At 34.6% G+C, this 27,750-nt stretch overlaps 1 protein-coding gene across 3 annotated transcripts in view; it reads right to left on the bottom strand.

Moving 5' to 3' along the window:
• Positions 1 to 869: 869 nt before the first annotated feature.
• Positions 870 to 27,750, bottom strand: part of ABCD2 (ATP binding cassette subfamily D member 2) — a 105,724-nt gene continuing 78,843 nt past the window's right edge. For all 3 annotated transcript variants that reach the window (XM_044677858.1, XM_044677860.1, XM_044677859.1), the window contains exons 8-10: positions 15,356 to 15,440; positions 8,930 to 9,055; positions 870 to 1,203 (exon numbers count right to left, since the gene is read on the bottom strand). In XM_044677858.1, coding sequence (XP_044533793.1) covers positions 984 to 1,203; positions 8,930 to 9,055; positions 15,356 to 15,440 — 431 coding nt within the window. In that variant the 3' untranslated portion in view covers positions 870 to 983. The remainder of the gene's footprint in view (positions 1,204 to 8,929; positions 9,056 to 15,355; positions 15,441 to 27,750) is intronic.

Genomic DNA, 27,750 nt, shown 5'->3' with positions numbered 1-27,750 from the left:
ACTTAGCCAATAATAGCATTAACACTAAAGTTATAAAATCCAATTCCTTTCTTTGACCAATTTTCTTTCATTTCAAAACCAGTTAGGTTTGGGGAGAGATGGTTTTCTATTTGTGTCCATACCATTATTATTATAATTTCTGTTTTTTTGTTATAATGAAAAAAAATAACTTGGGGACTTTTCTATTAGAGAGACTTACACGTTTTGCATTTCTGGACTATGATTACATGCAGCAGCAAAGCAAATAACAGGTTAAAAACAACATTTTTTTTGATTTGTCCTTTTTTTGTTTTGGCCATTCACTATCTGAAATTAAGAACTCCTAAGAGATGTGAAATCCCACTAAAAGAGATGTATGTTACATGCCTGCATCTAATTAATTATACATAAACCTAAACCTAAAATTATACATAAACAACTGAAGATATTTATCATTCCTTTTGTGTTTATGATTTGTCAGAAGTCTTAATCACTCATTAATAAATTGCTTTCTTTCTATTGAAATTCAGCAGCCAGTAGGAATAATAAACAATATAAAACTTAGAATGAAGTATAAATGGCATGGAATCCTATATAAACTTTTTGTCTTATGCATTTGTACACACAATTCAAACTTAATCATGTGCTGTTTTATGTCTGTGAGAAAATTCATTTAGTACAATAGGCACATTAAGTAGACACAAGAGTCTGGTATCTTGTCTATATTCACCCAGATTGATAAAGTCTCCTTTTGCAGATGAATTAGACTTTCATTAAAGATTAGAATAAATCATAGTGGTTACTCTTCTCACAATGAAGTTGTTTATTTTCTTCTCAAAGGTCAAAACATAGTCTTCCTCCATGCTCAAATCTCATAAATCATTTTTGGCTGATTTCTCCCCCTGTGCTTAGGTTAACACAATGCATGCATTGTAATAGTGTCTCAGAACTCATTAAAATCTTCAACAGCAATCACAAAAAAATTCAGAACACACCAGAACAAATTAGGATGTTTCTTTTTCTTTTTTGATTGTTTTCAGCACGGAATCTTCTCCCAAAATTTCACATAGTTCGTTGAGTCTCTGTTGCATCTTGGGAATACCAGCTAGTTGGGATTCCAGTTTTTGTTTTTCTTCACTCAATGATAAACGAATAGCTGTATCCAATTGTTCAAAGCGCCAACCTCCTTCTCCATCAAACTGTAATAAATGAGTATGGTATTTCCTGCATAATCAAATTAAATTAATATCATTAGCAAATGATTACAGAATTATATTCTTAGGCAGACCTTTAAGAAAGATGCCTATTATGTAGAAAAAAAGGTACCAGGAAAGTTAATCACTGTAGTAGTTTAAAATCTTTATTCTTATTTCTTTAAAGAACTTGTTTTGGTCTTATTTGTTTCATTATTGAGTGTAAAACAAGTCATGCTAATAATGCATTTGATCTTGTTTTATTGTTTGCTGAAATAAATTTAGGCTTATACAAAACTGAGAAGGTACAACTCAGAGAAACCAAAGATTCAGAGGTTATACAGAGAGGAATGAAATAAAGACCTATGGTAATAGAGTTTAGTCAGTATCCTAAGGGAATGAAAGGTTCCAAAAACATACTTTAATTGTTAAAACTTTTAAATAAGTGTTTTTATAACATCTTTCTAAAATGCACCACATACTTTGTGGCCTCTGGAAAAACATATATATTTTCAACTTTTTTCCTTTTAAATTTGTGATTTCATGAGTGTAGAAAAAATTGGTGTGGAAATATTCTAATCTTGCAATTCAGCTGTAAACTTGTAATTTATTGCATAGAAAATTAATAGGGACATTGAGGGATTAAGTGATTTCCTGTTCACTCAGTGTATCAGAGATAACACCTGGACCCAAGTCTGCCTGACTATGAGACTGACTTTCTATGAACTATGCCATGCAGCGCATCATATTTAATTTTATCCTATATTTTAAGGATTGAGAGTTATCAAGAAGAATATCAATGGCTATAATACTGTTCTTTACAACATGCCTCATAAGAACTTTGGCATAATTTTCTCATTTGATCTTTAAAATTATTCCATGAGTCAATTCAAGTATTATTATTATTATTATTATTATTATTATTATTATTATTATTATCCCTATGTTGCAAATGAAAATAATTTAAGCTTGGAGAGTATAACTTGCACTAGGTTGATTTGATTAGGTTCTTTAAAAAAAAAAACTTTATTTATTTATTTATTTATTGCCAATTACAGGTAATAACAAATTTCTACATAAGTTTTCTGAAGTTATATGATCCAAATTGTTTCCTTTCTTCCTTTCCTTTCCAGATTTGATTAGTTTTTATCTCTGCTTTTTTTTTTACATTTTTTCTGCTTCCCTCCTTGACCATCAGGCTGTAGGCGACCATATTTGATATGCTACTTCTAATCTTTTGTTTGTATCTGAAATAATAGTAAATGCTTTTTGAGTGAAGGCCTGTTATTTTTTGCTATATAGAAGCTTTCCCCTAGTTGCTGGCTTTTTTTTTTAAAAAAGGGACCTCATCATTTCCCCCTTTTGTGTTTAAGTTAATAATAACAGCTAGTATTTACATAATGCTTTATCTGTTTTGCAAAGTGCTTTTCAAATATTTAATTCTATCTTCATAACCCTGAAATATATGCTATTATTATCTCCATTTTACAGATGAGAAAACTGAGGCAGAGTAATTTGCCCAAGGTCACAGGGTTATGGACTGAGGCTAAATTTGAATTCAGGTCTTCCCATTCTAAGTACCTGCTGTGCCACTTAGCAACCATTCAAGTTAGCACAATGCATGTATTATAAGTGTTTCCTAGTTGTGTGCTGAGAAGTCTAAAAGTCAATATATGTGAGTTATTACTGTTAATGTAAAAGGGCACATTGCCTTTGCCTGTAGTGGATAATATATGTAGTCATTTTTTTACAGAAACTGAAATATCCTGAAAAAGAGGAGGAAAGAAAATTAACGAAATGAGAAAAAGAAAAGAAAAGGAAATGAGGTGGAAATGAAGGAACAAAAGAAGAATGGATTACACTCGTTTTTCAGTATTTTATTTATTAAGCTTCCAACTTTTCCTGTGTTTATTTAGGTGAACATTAGTATCCTACACTGAGGAGCATTATTAGAACATTGTAGCTAGAAGAATGCATTTTAAAATGATTTTCTTCAATCCTGACCACGCTTTTGCCTTTAATTTCTTACTTAGGTTATGCTCCTACAACATAAATTGATTTCTAAACAGGAAGAGAAATGTGCACAGGCGCCTCTTGTACTGAGTTTCAACAGTGTGCCCTTTAGTAGGTGTGAAATATTTCAGGGATTAACCTCTGTCAGCAGAATACAGAAAGAAAATACTGCTATGACTCAGGTTTATTGCAGTTAACCTCCAATATACTTCCATCACAAATAAAAAAAAGGCACAGGAAAGTGGTCATTGAAAAGCCTTGATTTTATCTAGGGAACTAATAATTTAATAAACTTCTTCAGCTCTGGCATTCACAGATATTAGCATTGATTTTTACCATGCAATCAATTTATATTTTACATGCAAAATGCAATATAATTTGCTCTGTGCTGGTTCTCTTCTCTGAAACCTTATGTGATCTAAGCCTTTCACAGTCTGAGGAGGGGAATCTTCTTTTGGCTTTCCTCCTCTATCAAATGACCTAATGAATATCTTTCTAAAACTATTTGAATTTGGGGATTTGTTCTCAAAATTAACAAAGTTTATTTTAAATTGTTAGTACTAACATGGCTCAAGGTAACATGTTACTCAAATTCCAGAATAAAAGGATAAAGAATGATTTCATAGCATACTACTCAATGAAAGAATTCAAGGGATTGTCAGAGACAAGTACACTCCTTTTCCATTTAATTTGATTTCTAATTAATTTGATTCGGGAGCAGCTCTAAAAATATAGTTCTAGGCAGGAAGAACACAAATTGGTCATTATTGGCTTGGCCATTATTCACTTGGGTTCAGAGGACCTCCAGAATTCCAGAGTAAAGACATAATTGGATTAAGGTTTTATTCATTTATTTTGTCATTCATTCGATAACATTTATTAAACTACTATTGTATACAAGGTTCTATGCTAGATACTGAACATATAAAGATATGAATATATATGCAAATATATGTATGTGTGTGAATATATATGAAAAAGAGCTTCCTTTCAAGGAGTTCCTAAGAATCCTGGGTGTAGAGTCAAGACATAGAAGTTCAATTTCTCATTCTGCCACTTACTACCTGTATGATCCAAGGCAAGTCTCATAGCCTTAATATTTTAAATAAGGGAGTTTGGAGAAAAAGATGTTTATGTTCTCTTACAAATCCAAGTACTATTGTCCTGTAATGGAAGGGGAAAGAGAAGGAGAGGAATGAGGGATATGTGTATAAAAAATAACCATACAAAGGATAAATTTCTTTATTTCTCAGTCCAGGGGTCTTTTCTCAGTCCTTATCTTTCTCGACTCCTTTTCACCATTTGATACAGTTGACTATTCCTTCCTTCTAGAAATTCACTTCTCTCTAGTTTTCATACTTCACTGTCCTGTTTCCTTCCTCCCTCTCTGATGGATTTTTCTGTTTTCTTTGCTAGGCCATCACCTCTGTACATGTGGATAAAGCCCAGAACTCTGTCCTAGAACCTCTCCTATCCTCTCTCTCTCCACTGTCTCTTGGTTATCTCATTAAGTTTCTATAAATGAATTTATCATCTCTATGCAAATGGTTTCCAAATCTCTTACCTCTCTTGTACTCCAATCCTACATTTCCAAATGCCTGTTGGACATTTCCATTTAGATGAACTGGAGACATCTCAAATTCACTATGGTCTAAATAGGTTTCATCTCTTTTCCAAGCAAATCCACTTCTCTTCCTAACTTCCCTATTTTTGTTGATTATTTCATCATCCACTATGATTCACAACCTTGCAATGATCCTGAATTCTTCAACATCCTTCATCTTTAATATGTAAATAGTTATTAATTCTTAATTTTGTTTCTGCATCATCTTTCATCTCTCTATTTACCTAAGTATCACCCTTATTTCAGGCCCTTTTCTGTTTGCTTCAACTATCACAATAATTCTCCTTGACTTCATCCCTTTTCTTCTCCAATCCATCCTTTCCACAGCTGCCAAAATGATAGTCTTAAGTTCTGAACACATTAATCCCCACCTCAAGAAGATCCACCAGATCAGTGTTGACTGTAGGGTAAAACACAAACTAATTTATTTGCCTTTTAAAACCACTCACAATCTGTTTCTGGATTTCCTTTCCACATTAATGAAGCAAGAAGTTTCCTCCTAAACTACCCTCAGCTCTAGTTAAAGAGGATGACTTACCTTGGAGATGATAGTCTATCTCTCTCCTCTGTCTTGTCACAGGTTGTTTGCCCTCCCTTTCTCACCTAACCTCCACCTTTTTGAACCCCTAGCTCTAGGTTCAGTGCTACCTACTTCAATATGCCTTTCCTGATTCTCCTAGTTGTTTGTTCCTCCCCTCTTCCTTATCTTGAATATATCCTACATTTTCTTATCTATGACCATACTATATACCCTCTAGCCCACTAGAAGAATGTTAGCTTTGAGGGCAGAGAGCTTTATTTTTGCCTTTATGTCCTCAGTGTCTTGTATTACTGTTGGTGCTTAATAAATGCTTGTTTTCTTCTTTCTTTTTTATCAGATGAATCAATGGTTGGTTTATTTTTTTTTTCATAAAACCAATTACTTGTTATGGGTAGTAATTCTATCCTTTTCATTTTTAATACTGATAATTTGGTTTTCTTTCTTTTTTTTTTAATTTTAAACCCTTAACTTCTGTGTATTGGCTCCTAGGCCGAAGAGTGGTAAGGGTAGGCAATGGGGGTCAAGTGACTTGCCTATGGTCACACAGCTGGGAAGTGTCTGAGGCCACATTTGAACCTAGGACCTCCTGTCTCTAGGCCTGGCTCTCAATCCACTGAGCTACCCAGCTGCCCCCTTCTTTCTTTCTTTTTGATTAAATTAAGCAACAGTTTATTTATTTTATTAGGGTTTTTTTTGTCCTAAAACCAACTCCTAATAAATGATGGTTGACTGATGTCTATGGAAGATGCTTTGAGAAATATGAACAGGAAGACATCACTTTCTCCTGAAGGCGGCTTTATGGAAGAAGGTTAAGACATACTTTCTAGAAGGACTGGTAGTTGGGTTGGATCTTGAAGAAGGAGAGGTGGGATGTGATAAACTTTTATAGAGTGCTTACTAGGTGCCAGAAACTGTGCTAAGCAAAATTTTCAAATTTCTCATTTGAGCCTCACAATAGCCCTTGGAGGCAGATGCTGTTATTATTCTCATTTTGCAGTTGAGGAAACTGAGGCAGACAGCAGTTAAGTGACTTGTCCAGAATCATACAGCTAGGGAATATATGAGGTTAGATTTTTAGCTCTGGACTTCCTGACTCCAGGCTCATCTCTATTCAGTACCTCACCTAGAGCTGCCTAAGGGAGGTATTTAAACAGCTGTAGATGGGGTGAAGAAGGGAGAGGAATTCATTCCACGTATGGCCTGAACAAAGGCAAAGCATGACTGGGGAACAGAGATCAGTTCAGTCTACCTAAAATGTAGGTATGTAAAAAAGGAGTAGTATTAGACATTTTTTGTAAAACTAGGCTAAAGCCAGATTGTTGAGTATTCATAATGCCAAGATCAGAGATTTAATATTATTGAGTAGAATTGATTTTGGGAATGGGGACAAAATATACTGTTGGAGAAACATACTTGGGACCAAGAAGGTTTTATTGAGTTTGCTAGCTTGGAGTGTCACCCAAAGAGGCAAGGAATCACCAGTTGAATGATACACAGATTTATACAGATTTCAAGGACTAAGAAATAGGGTAGGGGACAGGGCAAAAGTTAATTGGTCAAGATTCTTATTGCTGGAATTTGAAGTTGATTAGGTGCAATAAACCTTTTTATCAAGTTTTGTGGTTAAGGGTCACTGCATAACAGGATGTAGGATTCTTGGCTGTATCTCACAACAGGTTCACACCAGGGTACCAAGGCACACTCTAGTTTGGGTTACTGGCATCACAAGCACTAAAAAGAGAGTATAGATATTGTGTGAACAAAATGGAGTGGTTCTCAAAATCTCAGCTCTGGATGGATAGTAGGCAATCTAGAACCACCAAAGACTTTCAAATAGTGAAGATTTGTTTACTTATTTTTGAACCTACGTCCCAATTTCACATGCAAGGGTACCAAAAGTTTGACTCCCTCCTTTTCCAACCCAGTTCATTTTGCCCCTTCATGGACAATATGCTGGCTCCTCAGTTTGGGGGGCTCACCATATTGGTTCCAGACTTAAGGCAGACATCTGACTAGCTACAGTTTTACTGTAGCTCTGGACCTCCCAAGCTCAAGATATATGCAAAGCTCAGTGACCCCAACATCAAGGATTATAGGGATGTACCACCACACTTAATGTAGTAAGGGTTTTTTAAGTCATGGAGTGATGTAAGAAGATATATCGAACAAGGGATGGATTAAAGGCAGGAATATAAGCTAAGTATTTTTTTTAATCTTCCACAGAGAAGTTTAACCTAAACAGTGCCTTATTCTGTACTGGACCTAAATTGGTATCAAATGGGGTTTAGGGTAGAGAGGAAGGATTTATTTTTAGGAAATTTGTCAGAATCACTTTATATCAATCTTCAAATGGTTGTTTATACCAGCACAAAATCTACAGAAATCCCTATCTGCAGATAGATTCTGAAAGATGTGGTTTAAAAATGAAGCATGAGAAGAGATATGATCTCAAATAAGAAAAAAGTAAGAGACTTAATTGAAATGAAGTATTCTGTATACCCAATGCTTTATAAAAGTAAAAATACTTTTTCTACAAGGTACAGATCCTAGGAGGTCTTCAAGGATAAACTCAAATAGATCCTATCAATGTGAAATAATTTTAAATTGTTCTGGCAAAGAGTTTTTGGGGAATTAAATTCAATCAGTTATCATAGTACATTGAAGCCAAAAGGTGATAAGAGGTGTAACATTCCTGGAAAATAGGGAACATCAGGCAATTAAAACAACCTTAGTTACTAGAATTGTATAAAAAAAACTTTTGAATTATGAACTGGAATGGGCAAGCAAAGAAATCATTATATTCATTACATAATTACATATTTACATTTATTATATTATATATCATTATATATTAAATAACAAAGTGTTTTTTAAAATATCCGTGGATTACATTTTAAGCTTATTATCCAATCCTATTTCATGATAAATTAATAGAAACAGGCAAAAGAACAATGAGAATATTGTCAATTATGAAAAAAACTAATAAAATCCTTGGGATTCTGGTTAGAAAATTATATTATAGTTAGCTTTTTGGAAAAAAGTTTATTTTTCTTTCTTTTCTTCCAATTACATTGAGGGGGGAGGAGCAACAGATATTTCTTTTGAATATTGCCCTAGAAATTTGGAAAATGATACTAAAACTGACTTTTTTCTTTGTAAAAATTAGAGAATTATTATGCCGATTATCCTTTCTTAAAAGGCTATGTCATATTTTCCCAAATCTAATATATAGCATCTCAAAAATGCATCATATTTTATTTCTTTTCGGAACACACATATATAGTGATTTTGAGAACAATAACTAGGAATCTCAACAACCTTTTTGAAATTGTGACGTGATAAGAACTTTGAATTTCATCCTGGTCATCAATGTACACGATTATATATGTGTGTATGTGTGTGTGTGTGTGTGTGTGTGTGTGTGTGTATATATATATATATATATATATATATATATATACACACACACCTAACCTCTAGTGTTCAACATTGTAGCAACACGATTCTTTGGGTGTTTGATTAATCAACAATCTGAAAGCAAAATGAATAATTAAAAGCATAAAATTTGTAAGAACTTACCAAAGAGAAGGCCTGTGTGTAATTGATAACAAGGATATTCCAGCACCTTTTGCAGCCTGAAAGATCTTCCCTTCAACATCAATGCTGACTGCACTAGTGCATTCATCTAGCAGTGCATATTTAGGTCTTGAAAAAAATAAATGTTAATAATTTTTATTTTGATTACATAATTTTATACATTCAATAGATTTAAATTTTTAAAGTTTCACTTTTTTCTAACAAAGGTAGTTTGTAGAGTTTTTTCTTTCTCAACTTTTTGAGAATTTGTGTAGTATAGGTATTGAGTATTTTTTAAAAGTTTGATAGTACTTTCCTATAATTCCATCAGGATCACAATATTGTTTTCCTCTGAGTAGTTCCTTAAAGCCAATTCAGTTTTCTTTTCTGAAATTAGATAACTAAATATTTCTTTATGATATTTTGATAATTTTTGTATTTAATATTTTTGCATATGGTACTCCATTTCTTTTAAATTCTGTTTTGCTTGCACATAACTGTATAGTAGGTTCTGCTAAGCTTTATTTTTTCTCCATTTTAAAATTTTTGTTTCATTAATTTTTTATTTTTTAATTTAATTTTCCTTCCAATTTGGACAAACATTTCTTATTTTTGCTGGCCTTTTCAAAGAATCAGTTTTGAATTTTGTTTATCAATTCTATGGTCTTTATCAAAAATCAAAACCTACGAGGAGCTAGGAATATAGAAGTAGCATTTTTGTGGACTAAGGTTTTCAAAGAGAAAAACAAAAAGCCCCAAACCACAAATCACGGCTAAAACATAGAGAAAATCTAGGTCTTTATCCTTTCTCTTGTTTTCTGAATTTTTGCTACCATGTTGCATACTAATTGTGGTAATGATTTGAGAAAGAAAATAAAGCAAGTAACAGTTGTTGATTTTAATGAAAGAGTACACTGGATTTAGAGTCAGAGGACATGGGTTTGAATCCCAACTTGTGTGACTTATTGAATTTGGGCACAAATACTTAACTTCTCTCACACCCATTGATCTTATGGATTCCTTTCCTATATCCCAATGCAACTCTTCTAAGCTCTTCTTCCACTGTGCCCTCTGGAATCTTCTTTTATATTATTAAGAAACTTACCCTTAGTAAGTAGACTTTAGAAAGTAGATCATTCCTTCCAATGTTCCTTAAATCTCATGGTATTGAGAGCCATGGAGACTTGGTTCTCCAGAAAATGCTTCACCCTGTATCATCCCTTTCTAGGAGTGTTTGTACATTCCCTTTTAGGTTATGAAGCACTGAACCAGAAAGTAGAGTTCTCATTTCCCACTGCCTTTTCCAGACCCATCACACATTAATCTTTCCTTTTGTGAGGTTCACTCTACCTATATTGATCACCCTTTCCAGAGTTGGTTGGTTATTGATTGCCCCCTACTTCACTCTCCATCCTTTCAAAAAGTGTTTAGTACTTCAGGATGCATATATATCATATGCTGCCAGTTCATCACCTTTTTGAGTACCTGTACACCTGCTTTGGACTCAAGAGAAGTTAAACAGTGCAATTACAATTCAGAATTATGCAGTTCAATTTCTGCTTCTGACATATGCTGACTGTATGACATGAAGCAAAAAATATAATCTTCCAGTGTCCAGTGAAACTCTCTAAACCAAGACACAGCAAATCTGACAATCTGCATTGGCAGAGAGAGTTTTCTCCTAAGAGTTATGCCACTTCGCAGCTCCACTAACCATAATGTTTCAGAATACCTGTTATTCCACCTCAACACTCCCTTTACCTCCAGCAATGACTAGTTAGATCTTTTATCATCTTCAGAAATTTGCAGAGTGTGAGGTACAATCTCAGGGTTGTTTTGATTTGCATTCCTCTTATTATTAGTGATTTGGAGAATTGTTTCATATGGTTGTGAGTACTTTGCAATTCTTTAGATAACTGTCTGTTCATAACCTTTGATCACTTACCTACTGAGGATTATTAGTCTAATAATTTGTCTAATATACATTTATTAATATTTATGTATCTTGAATACCAAACCCTTACCAGAGAAATGGTATAAAATTTTTTTTACATTCTTATCCTAAATGCATGGATATTGTCTGTGCAGCTTTTCATTTTCCAGTAATCAAAATTATCTATTTTATCTTTTGTAATTGCCTTATACTCTTATTTGATTAAGAATACATCTTTACCCATAGCTGTAAGAGATATATGATCCTCCTGTCAGGAGGAGAAATAGGAGATTGGGGTAGGGAACCATTTTGATCTCCTTAGGGTGAAGCAGTACAGAGCTAGGATTATATTTATCTTCTTCCTTATATAATGTTGATTTGGGGAATAAGGTTTTTCAATCCAATCTAACTTCTGATTGCTTTTTTCTTTGAAACGGGGGACTCTGAGCTTCATAGGCAAGACTTGCCCCCTTGTACATCAAATATCAGTTCCACAATGAATCCACATAATTCATAACAAAGAAACCTATTCATCCAAATTATAGCAAAATAGAAATCAGAGAAAGTATATATATATACATATATGCATATGTATATATATATATAGAGAGAGAGAGAGAAATTTTCTTGTTTTCTTGGTTGTATGGTTCATTACAATCCTTGTCTTCCCTATGACTAATTTTCCTATTTGCCATAAAATTTTCCCTCTCTATGTCCATACTTTCATACTGTTCCATATCCTAATTTCCCCCAAGAGCTCTGCTTCTCCTCTTGAGATGCAATGCATTTCACTGAGGCACAATATTTTCCTAAGAGGCTTCTCTGACCACCCCCAAATTCCTACATATTCTATCTCTTTTGAATTTCCCATCTCCTATTAAAGAATACATCCCTGGTGTTCTAGAGTCTCTCACCCCAGTGAATTGAAATTTTCCCCTTTCTTTCTACCAGTTTCAATTCCTTCTTTTTGTTGCCTCACTCATTCTCCCATACACCTTTTTTTTCTGAGAGATTGGAATTTTTTTCATTCACTTCTTGACACTGATTTGATTAAGATATGTCATGATTCCTTGCTATCATTCTTCTTCCATACCTTTTTATGAGCCTTCCTATTCTACAGTTTAGTTCCACAAAAAAACAAAAACAAAATATTCTTTCACATTTAGGAAGGGTGTTGCCAGACTTAATCATTGTATTTACAGACCTGTTTCTCTACCATCGCTCCTATTTATGTTCTGCTTTTACTCTTATCTCCTTATGTACTTTTAGAAAGAAACTTCTGCATGATCCTTCTGTTGTGCTTTTTAAAAAACACCATAAGTGTCTTTCTATTAATAAGTTATTTTCCCCTCTTGTTTCTGAGTAATTTGTTTCATCACTTGACCTGTATTTGATTGTAGCCCTTATTTATCTTTCTTGTATTTCTTCTTTCTGGAGTGTTTTAAAAATAAATAATCTGTCCATGACTGACCTTTTGTTGTTATTTTTGAGCAAAGATGCATCAACTTCTCTTTTATTGGTCCATCTTTTTTATTTTATTTTATTTTTTAAATGTCATTTATTACAAATTGCATGTAATAAAAATGTCTACATAAGATGTCCAAAGTTATATAATCCAACTGTCTCCCAGCTTTTTCCCCTCCCTCCCAGAGTTGGCATGAAGTTCATCTTTTTAAATGATTATTAGCCTCCGATTTATTATGTATACTTCTGTGGCTTGCATCTTGAGTTCTTCTGTAATTCAGAACACACTATTCCCTTCCATTTTAAAATTTCTGGTGGGTGCAGAATAGTTGAGAAATAAAATTTTAATTTCCTTTCCTTTATATGTTAAGGTCTTTCCTCCCTTCTCTTACAGATTTGCTGTTTGTCATCTGAATTATTACATTTAACTACCATGTGTTTAGTACTTAGAAAAGTTCCTGGCATATAAGTGCTTAATGACTTGTTTCAAATGTTTGGAGTATAGGTTTGTTTTTTTTTTCCCCAGGAGATAATTTATGTACTTTTTTGATTTGCATGCTATTTTCTGTGTTCAGAAGTTCTCTACACTTTTGCTGTTATTTATTGAATTAATCATGTATTTTAATATCATTAATAATATGAAATGTTACTAAAATTCTTGTATTATTTATATGCTGTTTAGGCTTTTTAATTTCTTATTTTTACAGGGATTCCTATGATCCTTATATTATCTTTATGTAGCTTGTCTTTAAGACTACTCTTACTGAGATTGAGGGATCTTTTAACATTATTGCTTTTTGCTTCTCTTCTTCAGATTGTTCTTTATCTCTCTATTTTTGCATTCCCAATCACTTGTTTTCTGTTTTTCTCTACTGAGACTTGTCACCATGAATTCAAGTTTTTCTAAATTCCCAATTATTTCAGGCTAGGAAATCAGTCATTTTGATCTTTATTTCTCTCAAACCATTTGAAAGCACAGTGCTATTGTTTCATGTTCTCTTAGGAATCCATGGAATCTTCTGCTTCATCAGATATTGATTCATTTTCCTTTTTCTCAATATTTATCAGAGATTTTTGAGATTAATTTAGAGATTCCTTGTATTATTAAGAAGTTCCCTGTTGATTTCTGTTTATGCTAATGATGTTACCTGAATTTTCTTCATCCTAGGATCTTTGGCAATTCTAGTCTCTTTTTGATATACCCCAACTGTCCATTTTCTGATTTCTTATCATTTGATAGTACTTTCTCTGAGGACTGAACCAAAAAACTTCCATGCTGGGGAATTCAATTATTGCCTGCCCCAAGTGACTTCTAGAGATAGAAATGGCTCTGTCTAGATGCCAGTCTCTTACCCTTGGGGCTTAGTTAAGCCTCACATGTCTACTTGCCACCTATCCCAGCTCCTTCTGTTCTTTAGATCTCTGGTTTAATGTTTCAGAGTACACTTCCACTTTTCTAACCCTACATCTCCACAGACATTAAATCAAATAACCTTTTTACATATGAAATAAAATGGTAAATTTAAAAAGTATATGCCATATCAAATATTCATGATCTCCATACTACATAGAATGAAAAACCTTCCAACTATAGGCATTTAGCAGAGAAGATCAAAGTCTCACAGTAACAGAATGAGGTGCTCATTCCATTTGTTCTACCTGTTATCTGAGTCGTACTAAAGATACTTTCAACTGTAGCACAGAGAATGAGTATTATTTCACCCCACAATAAAGACTCTTCTCTGCCTCTGCAATAGTTCTTAGAATATTAACTATCAATGAGTTAATATCAAGATAGTGGTTTGTCCCAGCATCATTTCTGTCTGAACCCCATAAAAAGGATGGTAATAAGATAAAAAATAACAACAAAATAATTGTTAGGAATTCCTGACACAAAAGACAATATGGAACAAATTATACTCACCAAACTAAAAGTGAAATATCTTATTAATTTTGTCAAGTAAATTAGTCAACTAAGTGCTGCTTTGTGTTGTGATTTTATAGTTGTCCTGAAGGTGACTGAAACATTACTCATTTTGTTGGACAAGAATGTAGCACTCTATATATTATAATAAACCACACAATCTATCCATTTAGATTACTTCATACTACTTTTCTAAGAAAAATAGTGGAAACATTTTGTGTTTTTAAAAAACTGAAAGGAAGATAACAAAATCATGAAACTGAAAACAATTAAGAAGCAAGAGCAATATTTACATAAACAGGTGTTTTCTACTGCAAGAACTATGCTTCTTACTTGATTTACAGGAGGGCAAATGACAAAGTTTATCAATGGGAAGTCCATCAGTAAAGCTCCACTGGATTCAATGAACTCTATGCAGATGACAGAAATCGTCTATATATCTGGCTAGAAGGCTATACATCCCTCTCCTGAGCTCCAACTGTTGGCTGGACATTTGCACCTGAATGTGTCCCAAGGACAATTTAAATTCAGCATGCCCAGTCAGGACCCATTATTATTTAATTCAAACACACTCATCTTGCTAACTTCCTATTTCTGTTTCTAGTGTTCTGTTTCTTCCTGTTTCTAGAATAGTTGTCTTCCACTCACTCAGGTTCAAATCTCATAGTTATCCTTGACTTTTCCCTCTCACTCATTTTTCATATCTAATTTTTGCTAATTTCTCTCAGTTCTATCTTCAAGGCTCAGCTTATGGGTTATCTCATTTAGGAGGTATTTTCCTGACCTCCACTTCTAGTTGTTAACCTAACCAAAAAATACTTTGTACTTATTTTGTACATATTTTTATTTTTTCCATTAGTTTAGTGAACATGTATTCCCCCCCCAACTCCCAGGAAAATGAAATTTTCTTGAGGGTAGAGACTCTCTTACTTCTGTATATATAGCCTCAGTGACCAGATGTAGCTTCAGTGACTAGCACAGTGCTTCATAATAGTAGGTGCTTAAATAATTGTTCATTGACTAAAGGATGCACACTCTACTAAACTTCCTTTCCCAAAGTTTCCCCCCCAATAATATTTACATGAGTAAAATAATATATGGTACTTACTTATGATAGAACATCCGAGCCATGCCCATTCTCTGCTTCTCTCCTCCTGAGAGTACATCTTTCCAATCCATGACAGCATCCCAGCCTGACAAAATAACGTATGAAAAAGCACATTTTATTGTTAAAATTTTTCTTTCATTTTCCATTAACAATGGCTTCCTTTCCTGGAGGTATTTGTAAGGTTTACTTGTTATCATGCTAATTACAAGATATTTCTATATAGGGCATATGCAACGAATTTGGGTAATGAAAAATGAAGGTTCATTCTTCTTTGTGACTTATTATCTATAAGATCTCAAAAGTCATTCAAAGCAATTTCATGGTTTCAAATTTCCACTTAATATAATTTTTTTCAAAAACTATCTATGGTGAAGTTGGGTCTTCAAAAGGCCCAAAATGAGGTAGAATCAAGATGAAGGAGTGAGAATGAGGATTTTTGCCTCACTCTCCCAACACTCCTCTTCCACAATGATCTAAAAAAAAAAGATAAAAAAGAACCAGATTGATTTTTGGTTGGTGAGAACAAGAAAACATCCCATTGAGACATTTTCCCAACCCAGGGCATCTTAGGAAAACAGATAGCAAAGTCTCTGGGTCGGGGCTGGCCAGGAGCACAATACAGTGGTAGCAGCATTAGCACTGGACCTGGGAGAATTCCAGAGCCCAGAAATGGAGAGGGAACCAAGAAAATTCCAAGAGAACACAAGAGGAGGAAGCATCAGGAAAGAAAGAGATTCCAAGAGATCTGTTTAAGCAGAAACAAAATATTATTTTTTTCAGATATAGGGTAGATTTATTTAATTCAACAAAAAATGAAGAACAGGCTTGAGTACCTTGTCGGTAAGGAATACTCTCCCTATCCACTTTCTGGAGGTCAACAACCTACCTTCTGTTCTGATACATCCCATTCCCTCTGGACCTTCCCAAGGCACATAACCCACAGTACAACTGAAGAGACAAGACTCTTGGAGGTAGAGGATTCCTTGTGATGATCCTTTGGTTTTTTTTTTTAAACCTTTGCAGCTGCCCAGGTGAATTTGGGTCTGAAGGAGACTGAGCATATTGTCTCTTCTCTTAACTTCTCCCATCAGTGCTAGTAATCTTTTTCTCTTTCTTTTTGTTAATCATATTTTTCCTTGTTTTTAACTTTTTTTCCAGATTGCATGTTTATATATTCTAAATAATTATTTTGTGACATTTTTCAATCCAGATTCTTTCTCTTTCTACTCCTCTTCCCTCCCAAAGAATGTGATATAGGTTGTACAAGTATTATCATATATTGCATATTTCTATGTTCATCATATGAAAGCAGAAACATTGCTTACACCAGAGGAAAATTCAGGGAGAAAATAAAGTGAAGAATGCTATGCTTCAATCAGCATTCAAACTCTGTCAGTTCCTTCTGTGGAGGTAGATAGCATTTTATGTCCCTTGGAGTTGTCCTGGATCCTGCATTTTTTGTTTTAATTTTTATTTTTTTAAAGATACTTTATTTTCCTGATTACATAAAAAAGAATGGAATATGATGGATATTGACTTATAGACGGTAGATATTTGAAATGATTATTAAAAGCCAACCAAACTCTTTCCCAGAATTCCCAGAATCCCACCAATTTTGTTGACATTAGCCTTTTTTTTTAAACCCTTACTTTCCACCTTAGAATCAATACTGTGTATTGGTTCCAAGACAGATAGTTAAGGGCTAGGCAATGGGAGTTAAGTGACTTGCCCAGAGTCACACAGCTAGGAAGGGTCTGAGGCCAGCTTTGAACCTAGGACCTCCCATCTCTGGGCCTGGCACTTAATCCACTGAGCCACCCAGCTGCCCCCTTGACATTAGAGTTTTGAGAAAGAATTCTGGAGAGAATTCTCCCTACACGTCTATCCCAGATGCTGCATCTCAGGCCCCATAACCCTGATGACTTCTACTGGGATTGATGTTGCTCAGAATCTAAGAAATTATCATTCCTCAAGCTGAGAAATGATGAGGCACGCTGGTGAGGATGCAGAGCAGATGGAGGGAAATTTACTTTCTTTCTTTTAAACTCTTACTTTTTATCTTAGAATCAATATTAAGTATCTCTAGGGCTAGGCAATGGGAATTAAGTGATTTGCCCAGGATCATACAGCTAGGAAGTATCTGAGGTGAGATTTGAACCAGAGACCTCCTGTCTTTAGGCCTGATACTCTATCCACCAAGTCACGTAGTTTCCACAAGGGAACTTTGATTTTTCCTGGGACAGACGAACATGAGCTTTTTGCATTGCATCCTTCTTTGCAGAGGCACCACATTTTTCCATCACATTATGGCTAACAGTGGCCTCGTATCCTGTAACTGAAGTTGTCACTCAGGACTAATCCTCATTAATAATTTATTCAGATGAATTCTCTGGATGATATCTCATATCTCTGTAGGTCTATATATGTGTTTGTGTTTTAAACTGAATATGTCTGCTTTCTTTTTTTAAATTTTATTGTTTTTAAATTTTAATTAATTAATTAAGAATATTTTCCAATCATTCCATGATTCATGTTCTTTCCCTCTTCCCTCCCTGAGCTGATGACCAATTTCACTGGGTTATCCATGTATTATTGCTCAAAACCTATTTCCATGTTATTCATATTTGCAGTAGAGTGATTTTTTAACACTAAAACCCCAATCGAACCACGTTTTGCTTTCTTAGTTGTTTCTGTATTTCCTCCTTTTGGCCTCTGTTATTTTGGGGCATTTGCTTAGAAAATAGCAAGATTTCCCACTTTATGCTGAATGGTAGTCACTCAGTCAATCAGGAAGCACTGAGAAAGCCAGGTACTATGTTAACTCCTGGGGACACAAAGAAAAGTTTTGCTCTCAAAGAATTCACCTCCTAATGGTGGAGACGATGGGCAGGTCCCTGTGCCCCTGGAAGGGGAGTAGAAGGTGATCTCTGAGAGAAAAGACTTGCAATGGAGTTCATGGAGACAAGAAAAAGCTTTTGGAAGAAAACAGAGATTTGAATGATTTCTTTATGGAAAGTCAGAGAAGTCGAGTCTGGGGAGCCAGTGCAAAGTCACAGAGAAAGGAGGACCTGTGAGCAGGGCAGAGTGGGGGAATGGTGGACTTCAGGGATGAAGGGGAGGAGTAAGAAGGCCAGGAAGGTGGGAAGGGCCAACAGGTGGCTCTGCAAGTCAAAGAGGGCATTGGATATTGGATAGCAGAGTGCCCTCTTCTGTTTAGGAAAATAATTTGGCAGCCGAGTGAAGGATGGATTGAAGGATGGAGAAACTAGAGGCAGGGAGACCATTAGAAAGCTATTATGAAGGTCTGAACAAGAGGTCATGGGGGGGTGGGGGGTTGTGTGAATACGTGTGAGAAATGCTATGAAGGTAAAAACAAGATTTGGCCAAGGAATGGACATGGGAGGAGTCCAAAAGAACAGCAAGATTGGAGGCCTGGATGATCAGAAGAATTGTGGTCCTTGTCAAAGAAATTTCTTTATCTATATCCTTGTCAAAAATGTCTTTATCCATAAAGGAAAGATAATATTCCTAGTATAAATGATTTCAGATAGGTCCAGATTTTAGATTAAAATCAATGGCCACAGAGACCCCAGTTGGCTCAAAGATGAAGGAATGATTTACAGAGCTTTCTTTTAAGGTGAAAAAGAAGACCCTACTAGGTGAGAGAGGATTTAGTTTTCATTTGTTGAGAATTTACAGAGAGGGAAAGGCATTGCAGGGAAGTTTAAGGTATTTATAGTACATTAAAAAGATGTGATACGGGCAAGTCAAAATAGCAGAGAAGTTGAAGATTTACAGAGTTGTAATGAACACTTTGCAATATGTTGTAACGGCTAGTTGGTGACCTGTTGTTGTCAGTGTTGATGTAGAAGGGCAATGCCAAGAAACCTGTAGTTTTGGGGCTGCCAGGACTGCAACTAGCTTATCAGAAAGGGAGAAAAAAGGCTATGGATTTCTTACTTAATCTACTCTTCGGATAATAATAAAATATATTCTAATATAATGAAGAATATTCTTCCCTTCAAAGTTATTCTTTGTTTTAACTCTTACTTTCTGTCTTAGAATCAATACTGCATATAAGGCAGAAGAGGGGTAAGGGATAGACAATGGAAGTTAAGTGACTTGGTCAGGGTCACACAGCTAGGAAGGGTCTGAGGCCAAATTATTACCCAGAACCTTCCATTCCCAGGTCCAGCTCTTATTCCACTGAGCCACCCAGCTGCCCCCTCAAAGTTATTCATTAACTAAATGATTAAGTGGGTGTTACTGCTAGAACTAATTTAATTTCTAAGAAAATAGGGTGGCTTCATTTAGTGAACAGAGTATGCTAACAGCCAGGACTAAATCTTAACTAAAATAAATCATAAAAGGAAATTAAAACAACCAATATCAACTAATACCAAAGTTTAATTATTTCACTCTCTCAACAGTAATAAGAAAGTTTGGGGGAGAATAATGAATTCTATTTGAAGCATATATAGTTTGAGACTCTTACAAGGCCTCCAATTTGAAATTTTCAAAAGACAGTTGGTGATGCATAACTAGAGCTGGAAAGAAAGATGTTTCATCATCAGGAAAAAGATTAAGGTCTTTCATCATATTCTGACAACTAAGCCAAATCTGGAAGTAGTTCTTGGGCCAGACCTCTCTAAATTTGGTTTCGACATTGGGAAAAATGAGGCACAAGTAATTGAATAATTAACAAAAGGAAGTTTAATTTGTAGCTAGGTGGTGCAGTGGATAAAGTGTTAGTCCTAGGGTCTGGAAGACTCATCCTTCTGATTTCAAATGTGGCCTATGACAATTAATGGCTATGTGATGCTGGGCAAAGTCATTTAATTCTGCCCCAATTTCTTTATCTGTCAAATCAGCTGGAGAATGGAAGCTACTCCAGGATCTTTGCCAAGAAAACCCCAAAGGAGGGGGTCACAAAAAATAGGACATAACTAAAATGACTGAATAACAACACCACAAAGATATGCAATAAGGGTCACAAAGCTGGTAAGTTTATGAGGCCAAATCTGAAATTCGTTTTTCTTGACTCTAGGCCCAAAACTCTGATAGCTCTAAAAAAGGGTCAAGAAAAACAAGAACTTGGAAAAAACCATAAGACTTGGCAAGGAAAAGACTCCTGTCTTTTGAGTAGTTTTGAGTAATGTGGTCTAAAGCCAGAAAGAAAAAGGGTTTGGAAGACATAGGGAGAAGACATGGCAGTACCCAGGATGAATGGCTTTCTCAGAGTTTAGATGAGGAGAACTTTGGGGTGATAATAAGTGGAGATGGTAGAATGAGATAATTTTTTAAAGATATGGTGGATGTGAAGTGTTTCTAGGCCAAGGAAAGTTGTGATGGAGAGAGACTAAAGACAAGAGAGAGATGGAGAGAAGACATGGCAGTGCCCAGGATGGATGGCTTTCTCAGAGTTTAGATGAGGAGAAATTTGGGATGATAACAAGTGGAGATATTAGGATGAAACAAAATTTTAAAAATAAGGTGGACATGAAGTGTTTCTAGGATGAGGAAAGTTGTTATGGAGTGAGACTAAAGACAAGAGAGAGTTAGGATGATAAATGAGGACAGTGCTCTGTTAAAGACAGGAGAAGATGGGATTGAGGCTACATAAAGAAGCACCAGCCTTGGCAAAAAGAAGGGTTACTTCTTCATCTATGACCACAGTGTAGGAGGAGATAGTGTACAAAGATATATGAATGATATAAAATGAAGAGAAAGGGAAAGGAAAGCTCTTAGTGAATGGGCTCTTTTAAAAAAAATGAAGCATATGAAGTGAAATCCTTTCGTTGAGAAGACATAAGTTAGGGCAGGAAGAAAGACTGCAAGCTAGACCCTGGATTTATCCAAGAAGAAATGAAAATGGCCTGGGAAGTCAATCGATAAGAACCAGGAGGATCTAGATTTGGTGATAAATGTGGATAGCACGGTCCTCAAAGGAAGAGAGATTGCTGAGTGATAATGGTGAAAGGAGAGACTGGAAGGGTCATTGGGAAGCAAGAAATATTCAAACTCTCCTGCCAAGAAATGCCAGTTGGGAAATAGTAAAACTACAACCATTACTGGAAAGAATGACCGGGAACACGGTGTCATCAAGAGGGAGTTCAGTGAATGCCAGAAAATGAAAGAAATGAAAAAGGAAAAAGTGTAAAAGGTGGCTTTTAGTTGAGGAGGAAGACTTCCAGCAATATGGTGGGAGGGGTGAACAGAACAGATTTTGAAATAGAACACTAGGGGCAGTAAGGTGGGGGAAGGTTTGAGGGTCTGAGGTGGGATTAGGGTTGAAAATTGGAATAAAATATGTTAAGTCATTGGGGACAGGGAACAGGGAAACAGCTTTTTACATCAGCAGGGAGAGGTTCAGAATTACTGGGAAAGGTACAGTATGACAGAGTGGGAGTATGCTAAATATTGAAAAACAAATCTAGGAGGTGTCAGTAGTTGAAGAGAAGTACATTAAGGGATGTATGTAAACTATTTGAGATTATTTTTCAAAGTCCAACCTCCTGGAAGGTGCTGATGTTTTATTCTCTGAAGCTCTCTGTAGAAAGAAGCAAATGGAAGTATAGCCTGGGGGAGTCCAGGCTGGATGCAGGAGGTGACAGTGTAAGGTGGGCTAGCTGAGGAAGGACAAGGGTTCTAGTCTAGGGGAAAGCCTATGAAGCAGTGCAGAAAGCAGTGCAAAAGAGATATTAGAGATGTAGAACTGGAACTATTAAAAAGCACTGAGAGAGCAGAGGAATGAAAACAGTCTGAGAGGTAGTTAACATGTGATTAGTGCAAAGCACTGGAAAGTGTCAAGACAAAGATGGTGGCCAGGAATCCGATGGAGTCTCTTTGGTCACCATATTGTTTCTCTGGGCTTTGCAGATATAGGCATGCTGTGTGATTCTAGGTTATGTGATCTTTAAGCCATATATAAAAATCAAATTAAGGCTTTTGTTTAAGGCTACCATCAGGGAAGGAGGGAGGCAATTTGGAATATATAACTATGGAAAACTTCTGTGGAAATTTGTTATTACATGTAATTGGTAAAAATAAAATATCTTTATAAAAAAAAGGCTACCACCAATAATCTACATATTTTTCTGACTATAGTATCTGCCAATGCTAAAATGTTTCTGTTGACAGGCTAATGCAAAGCTGCCAGGACTATTTTCTTGTGGTACAGAGTTCTAGTTATTTTTTCTAATTTTTGTTTGTTGACCACATAAAAATTCCCAGGTATTTTTCTCCCTTCCCTCCCCACACCAAAGAAGGCATCACTTGACAAAAAATATGAATATATTATGTATAATATATGTAAATTATATACTTATTATGTATGCATATTATATATACATATAATCTACATCTTTCCTGTTTCTATTTATTAGTTCTTTCTCTGGAGGTAGACAGTCACAGTTTTTTGTTTTTTTTTTTAATTTTTTTTGTAGAAGTATATAACGTTTTCTTGGTTCTAATCATTTTGATTTTCTCAATATCATGTCTTTCCATATTTTTTAAAATAACCTGTTCATTATTTCTTATGGCATAGTAGTATTCCATCACAATCATATACCACAACTTATTCAGCCATTCCTCAATTGTTGGACATCCCCTCAATTTCTAGCCAACACAAAGAGAGAGCTGTTATAAATACTTTAGAACATAAAGGTTCTTTTCTCTTTTTTCCTGATCACTTTGGAAAACAGACCCAAAATGGTATTTCCAGATCTAAAAGTATATACAGAGATCTATAACTTTCTGGGCATAATTCCAGATTACTCTCCAAAATGGATAGATCAGTTCACAATTCCACCAACAGTGTATTAGTGTTTCCAATTTTCTGCATCCCCTCCAATGTTTACTATTTTGCCCTTTTATCATGCAGAGTTCCCGTTTCAAGAAGATCTCTAAAATAGACATATAATACTTTACTGACATATGAAATTTGGCCTTAATCTTACAAATAGGAATACTCTTTTCTAGAATCAGGCACTGCTTTCAATTTGAATCTGGTCAAGAATTCCTTGCTTGTGAGAGCTTCTATTTTTAAAAATATCTTATATGTTAGCTAAGGGGGGTTAGGGGAATTTGGGGGAGAGGGAAAGAACATGAAATATGTAACTATGGGAAAATATTCAAAATAATAATTAAACTTGAACAAATAAATAAATAAATGCTTTTAAAACTATTTCCTCCTCCTCCTCAGAGGATGGCCTATAAAATAATAACATCAAATAATAATATGGCGCTCTCAGTAAATTGAGAGCCAGGCCTAGAGATGAAAGGTCCTAAGTTCAAACCTGGTCTCAGACATTTCCTAGCTGTGTGACCCTGGACAAGTCACTTAATCCCCATTGCCTTGTGCTTACCATTCTTTTGCCTAGGAACTAATACATTGTATTGATTCCAAGATAGTAGATAAAAGTTAAAAATAACAATAACATTTCTTACTTTCAACACAGCAGTAATTTTTGAAAGGGTCCTGGTTATTCTCAAAAAACTTCCAGAAGTCTTCCCTGGCTTAACTTTAATAAATATCATGTTGTAATCCTAAAAATTTTTGTGTTTCTGTTAATTTTCCAATTTTAAAATTGAAAATATGTGGGGTATATCTAATTTCTGGAGATATTTATGCCCTTTAATACCCATGACACTATAATACTTTCCAAGCAATTCAGTACTCAACTTTTCAAGGAAGCATTCCATGTTTAAAATATTGAGCAAGATTTCTGGGTCTTGTGTCCCAGAGAGAGGATTAGACATTTTTTTCCAAATTTCATGACCTTTCAAAACTCTCCAAAGAGAGTGCACAAGAGGTAAATCAATTTCAGCTTCCACAATCCAACACATAAATAGCCCAAAGTGACCTTCCCGGCAAATCTGAACCTAATAATAAATGAAAATATGGTTGTTCAAAAAAAGAGGCTTATTTGAAGCATTTCTAAAAGGAAATCAGACTTAAAGAAATTGTTTCTTAAACATACCAATCAACAAAAATTCAAGAGAGGTAAATGAATACAACCAAATACAGTGTACAATGAGACAAGGGAGGAAGCAGAAATGATGGTAGAGAAACAGTACCAAAATGTCATGGATTAAGCCTTACAATACCCTGCCTAGAGATGAATCAATGTTTATTACTGGTCTAAATTACAGAATGGAGAGAACACAAAAGGAAAAAAATAAGAGACGGGAATATGTGATGAACCCCAACCAATTCAAAGGTTAACAATGAGGAGATAATAAATCCTGTAATCCCCAAGGAAAAAGAGGGCCTATAGAAAAATAAATAAGGAGGCAAAATGAAGTATTAAAAAAAGTGAGGGAAGAGGTACCACTATGAATGCTTCTATGAGAGAAGGGAGATATTAGAAATGGATGTGGGAATCTTACAATGAGTATGGTCTTCAGGGATTTGGGCTTTCCATTGACCATTCATCCTGCATTAGGAAAAGAGGAATCAGAATCCTTGAGGGAGGGTCATCTAGGTGGCTCAGTGGAGAGAAAGTCAGGTCTGGAGATAGAAAGTACTGAGTTAAAATCTGACCTCAACTTCCTAGCTATGTGACCCGGGAAGTCATTGCTGTTACCTAGGCCTTTCTATTCTTCTGCCTTGGAATGGAGACTTAGTAACAATTCTGAGACAGAAGGTAAGGGTTTAAAAAAAAAAAAAGACTACCAGTCAATAGACACCAGTCAGAGTTGGGCATAGCATGCCTAGAGAGGGAAATGGGAGAAAAATGAAAGAAGTGGAGGTGGGGGAAAAAGGTCAATAATGATATGCATAACCTTTAAACACATAGACATAGGAAGATAGCTTGAGGCAATATCCTCTTTGCTGAGAAACTGGTATTTCTAAGAGCAAGGCATAATAGAAGAAGTATGGGTAAAGGGCTAATATCTACAAGACAATAACACAGAAATGGCTTAGAAGGTACCCTATGTACCTTTAATTCCCTGAACAATGCAGAGACTAAAGCAAGACTAAATAAGGACCATGAACCAAAGAATAATGCCAAACGATTCTTGGATAGATTAGATAGAACAGGAAGATCAATAATGAAAAAAAACAAGGGAAAGAGATCCTTTTGGAGAAAAATATGTGGAAAATTAAAAAAATTTTTTAACTTAATAAAAACAAGTTAAATGGAGAATCTTATTTGACTATATAAACAAGAGCAGAGAAGATAGGAATGATTAAATAACTAGATAAATGTAAGAAAGAATAAAAATTAATCAGCAAAACTCCAAACTTGGGGGCAGAGAGGGTGGGTTAGGATGGGGGAGATGGTGAGTCATGGGAAGAGAGCCAGCATGAATAGGGTTGTTGAACTACAAGAATATATAGATAATAATAAAATACTGACATGAAATTTCAGTGTTTTCTCAATTTTTGGAAAGGCTAACAAAAAGATAAGCAAAATAGAAAAGATATAAATTGCTAGAGGAACTAGATCCAAAAATCTTATAGCATCTTCTTAATAGTACTGCTTAAGAATATACATATTCTTTATATACATATAAAGAATCTACATATCCATGGAACTTACAAAATTTGACTGTGTATTAATGCATGGCGATATTGCAAACTTTTATAATAAGGCGGAAATCATACAGTAATAAAAATAATCATCAGTTCAGAGACTATAAACAAGACACAGACTCAAATGGAAACTTAACAATTAAATGGGAAATAAGGAGTAAATCAAAGAACAAATCATAGAAGCAATGTATTGTGTGAAATAAACTGATATTGATGAAACAACATACCAAAATTTCTGGGATGTAGCTAAAGCAGTCCTCAGGGGAAAATCATATCCCTAAAAATATATATTAACAAAATAGAAAAAAGGATTAATGAACTGTATATGCATTTAAAAATTAGAAAGCTGAAAAAGAAGCAAACCAAAAAGAAGCACAAAAGGAGATATTAAAAATTAGAGCAGAAATAAATTAGAAAGAAAATTTAGAAATTATGAATAAAACTAAAAGCTGACTCCTTGAAAAGACTAAAAAAAATGAAAACCTTTTCATTAAACTATTTTTAAAAAAACTTTACCTTCCATATTAGAATTGATACTATGTATCGGTACCAGAGCAGAAGAGTTTACAGTAAGAGCTAGGCAATGGGGGTTAAGTGACTTGCCCAGACTCACACAGCTAGGAAGTATATGAGGCCAGATTTGAACCCAAGACTTCCCATTTCTGGGGTTGGCTTTCAATCTGCTGAGTCACCTACCTGTTCCCATAAAACATTTTTCAAATAATTTTTTTAATATAAAGGATTCACCTCTCATGAACCTAAGGATAATTAGCCAATTTATGTAAATAACTCCAATAATAAACTTTTCATGAAAATTTAAAAGTAGAGAAATATTTCAGGCTTTCAAGAGAAATTATTCTTATTTTTCTCTTTGGGAATAAGCACTTGGGCTGGTATACTAGTGGGTTTAAAGGAAACTTGAACTTAGACTTTAAAAAAAATGTCCTTTAGTTTACTAAAACTTAATAGGGTATAAGTTAGATAGTATGAATGTGAGGGTTATGAAACCATAATTCTGCCACTAATTTAATCAGTTATTCTACCAAGAAAAAGAGAATGGTTTCTTTTTTTTAGATGTGTATGAACTTCCTGATTTTTTTTGCAGTTAATTTCTTAACCTTGTACACTAACATTTTTTAGGTTTTTTCAACTGGTAGAATATTAACTTCATTTAGTTCCACTCTTCCTTGCATAAAACCTTAAACAAGTATCCAAAAAGAATTTATTGCAACTTACTCCTAGTGTTATATTGTGAAGAAATAGTCTCACGTGTACATTAAGTTCTTAAAGTACAGTAAGCAAACAAGAATAAACCTCATTTAAAAGAAGAAAAAATATCTTTTATTTTGAGATTTTATCATGTACATAGCCAGTTAAGAACACCTTTATTACTACCAAAGGATAGGACATTATTAAAAGTGCTTCTAGAAAGAACTATGATAGTTACAGCTCTGCCACTATGTACCATGTAACCTTGGAAAAGGTACTAAAATACTCTACTTTAGAATAAATAATAAATGAGCTCCCTAAGAAAAAACTTCCAGCTCCAAATGGATTACAAGTGAATTCTACCAAATATTTAAAGAATTTAAAGAAAAACTAATTATACCACCATATAATTACTTGAAAGAAATAGGTAAAAAGGAGTTCTACCAAATTCCTTCTATAACACAAAGGTGGTCTTGACATCTAAGCCAGATAGTGAACAAAACAGAGGGAAAAAACCCCTACATGCTAATTTCCCTAATGATATTGATGAAATAAACAAATAAAATGTTAGAAATGAAATTATACTAATATATCATAAAGATAATACACTATAACCAGGTAGGACTTATACCAGAGCTGGTTGAAT

This window comes from Gracilinanus agilis, chromosome 5, assembly GCF_016433145.1.
Source record: "Gracilinanus agilis isolate LMUSP501 chromosome 5, AgileGrace, whole genome shotgun sequence".
NCBI lineage: Eukaryota > Metazoa > Chordata > Mammalia > Didelphimorphia > Didelphidae > Gracilinanus > Gracilinanus agilis.
The sequence above is the reverse complement of the archived record's forward strand: the minus strand, read 5'-3'. Positions and strand labels throughout refer to the sequence as shown.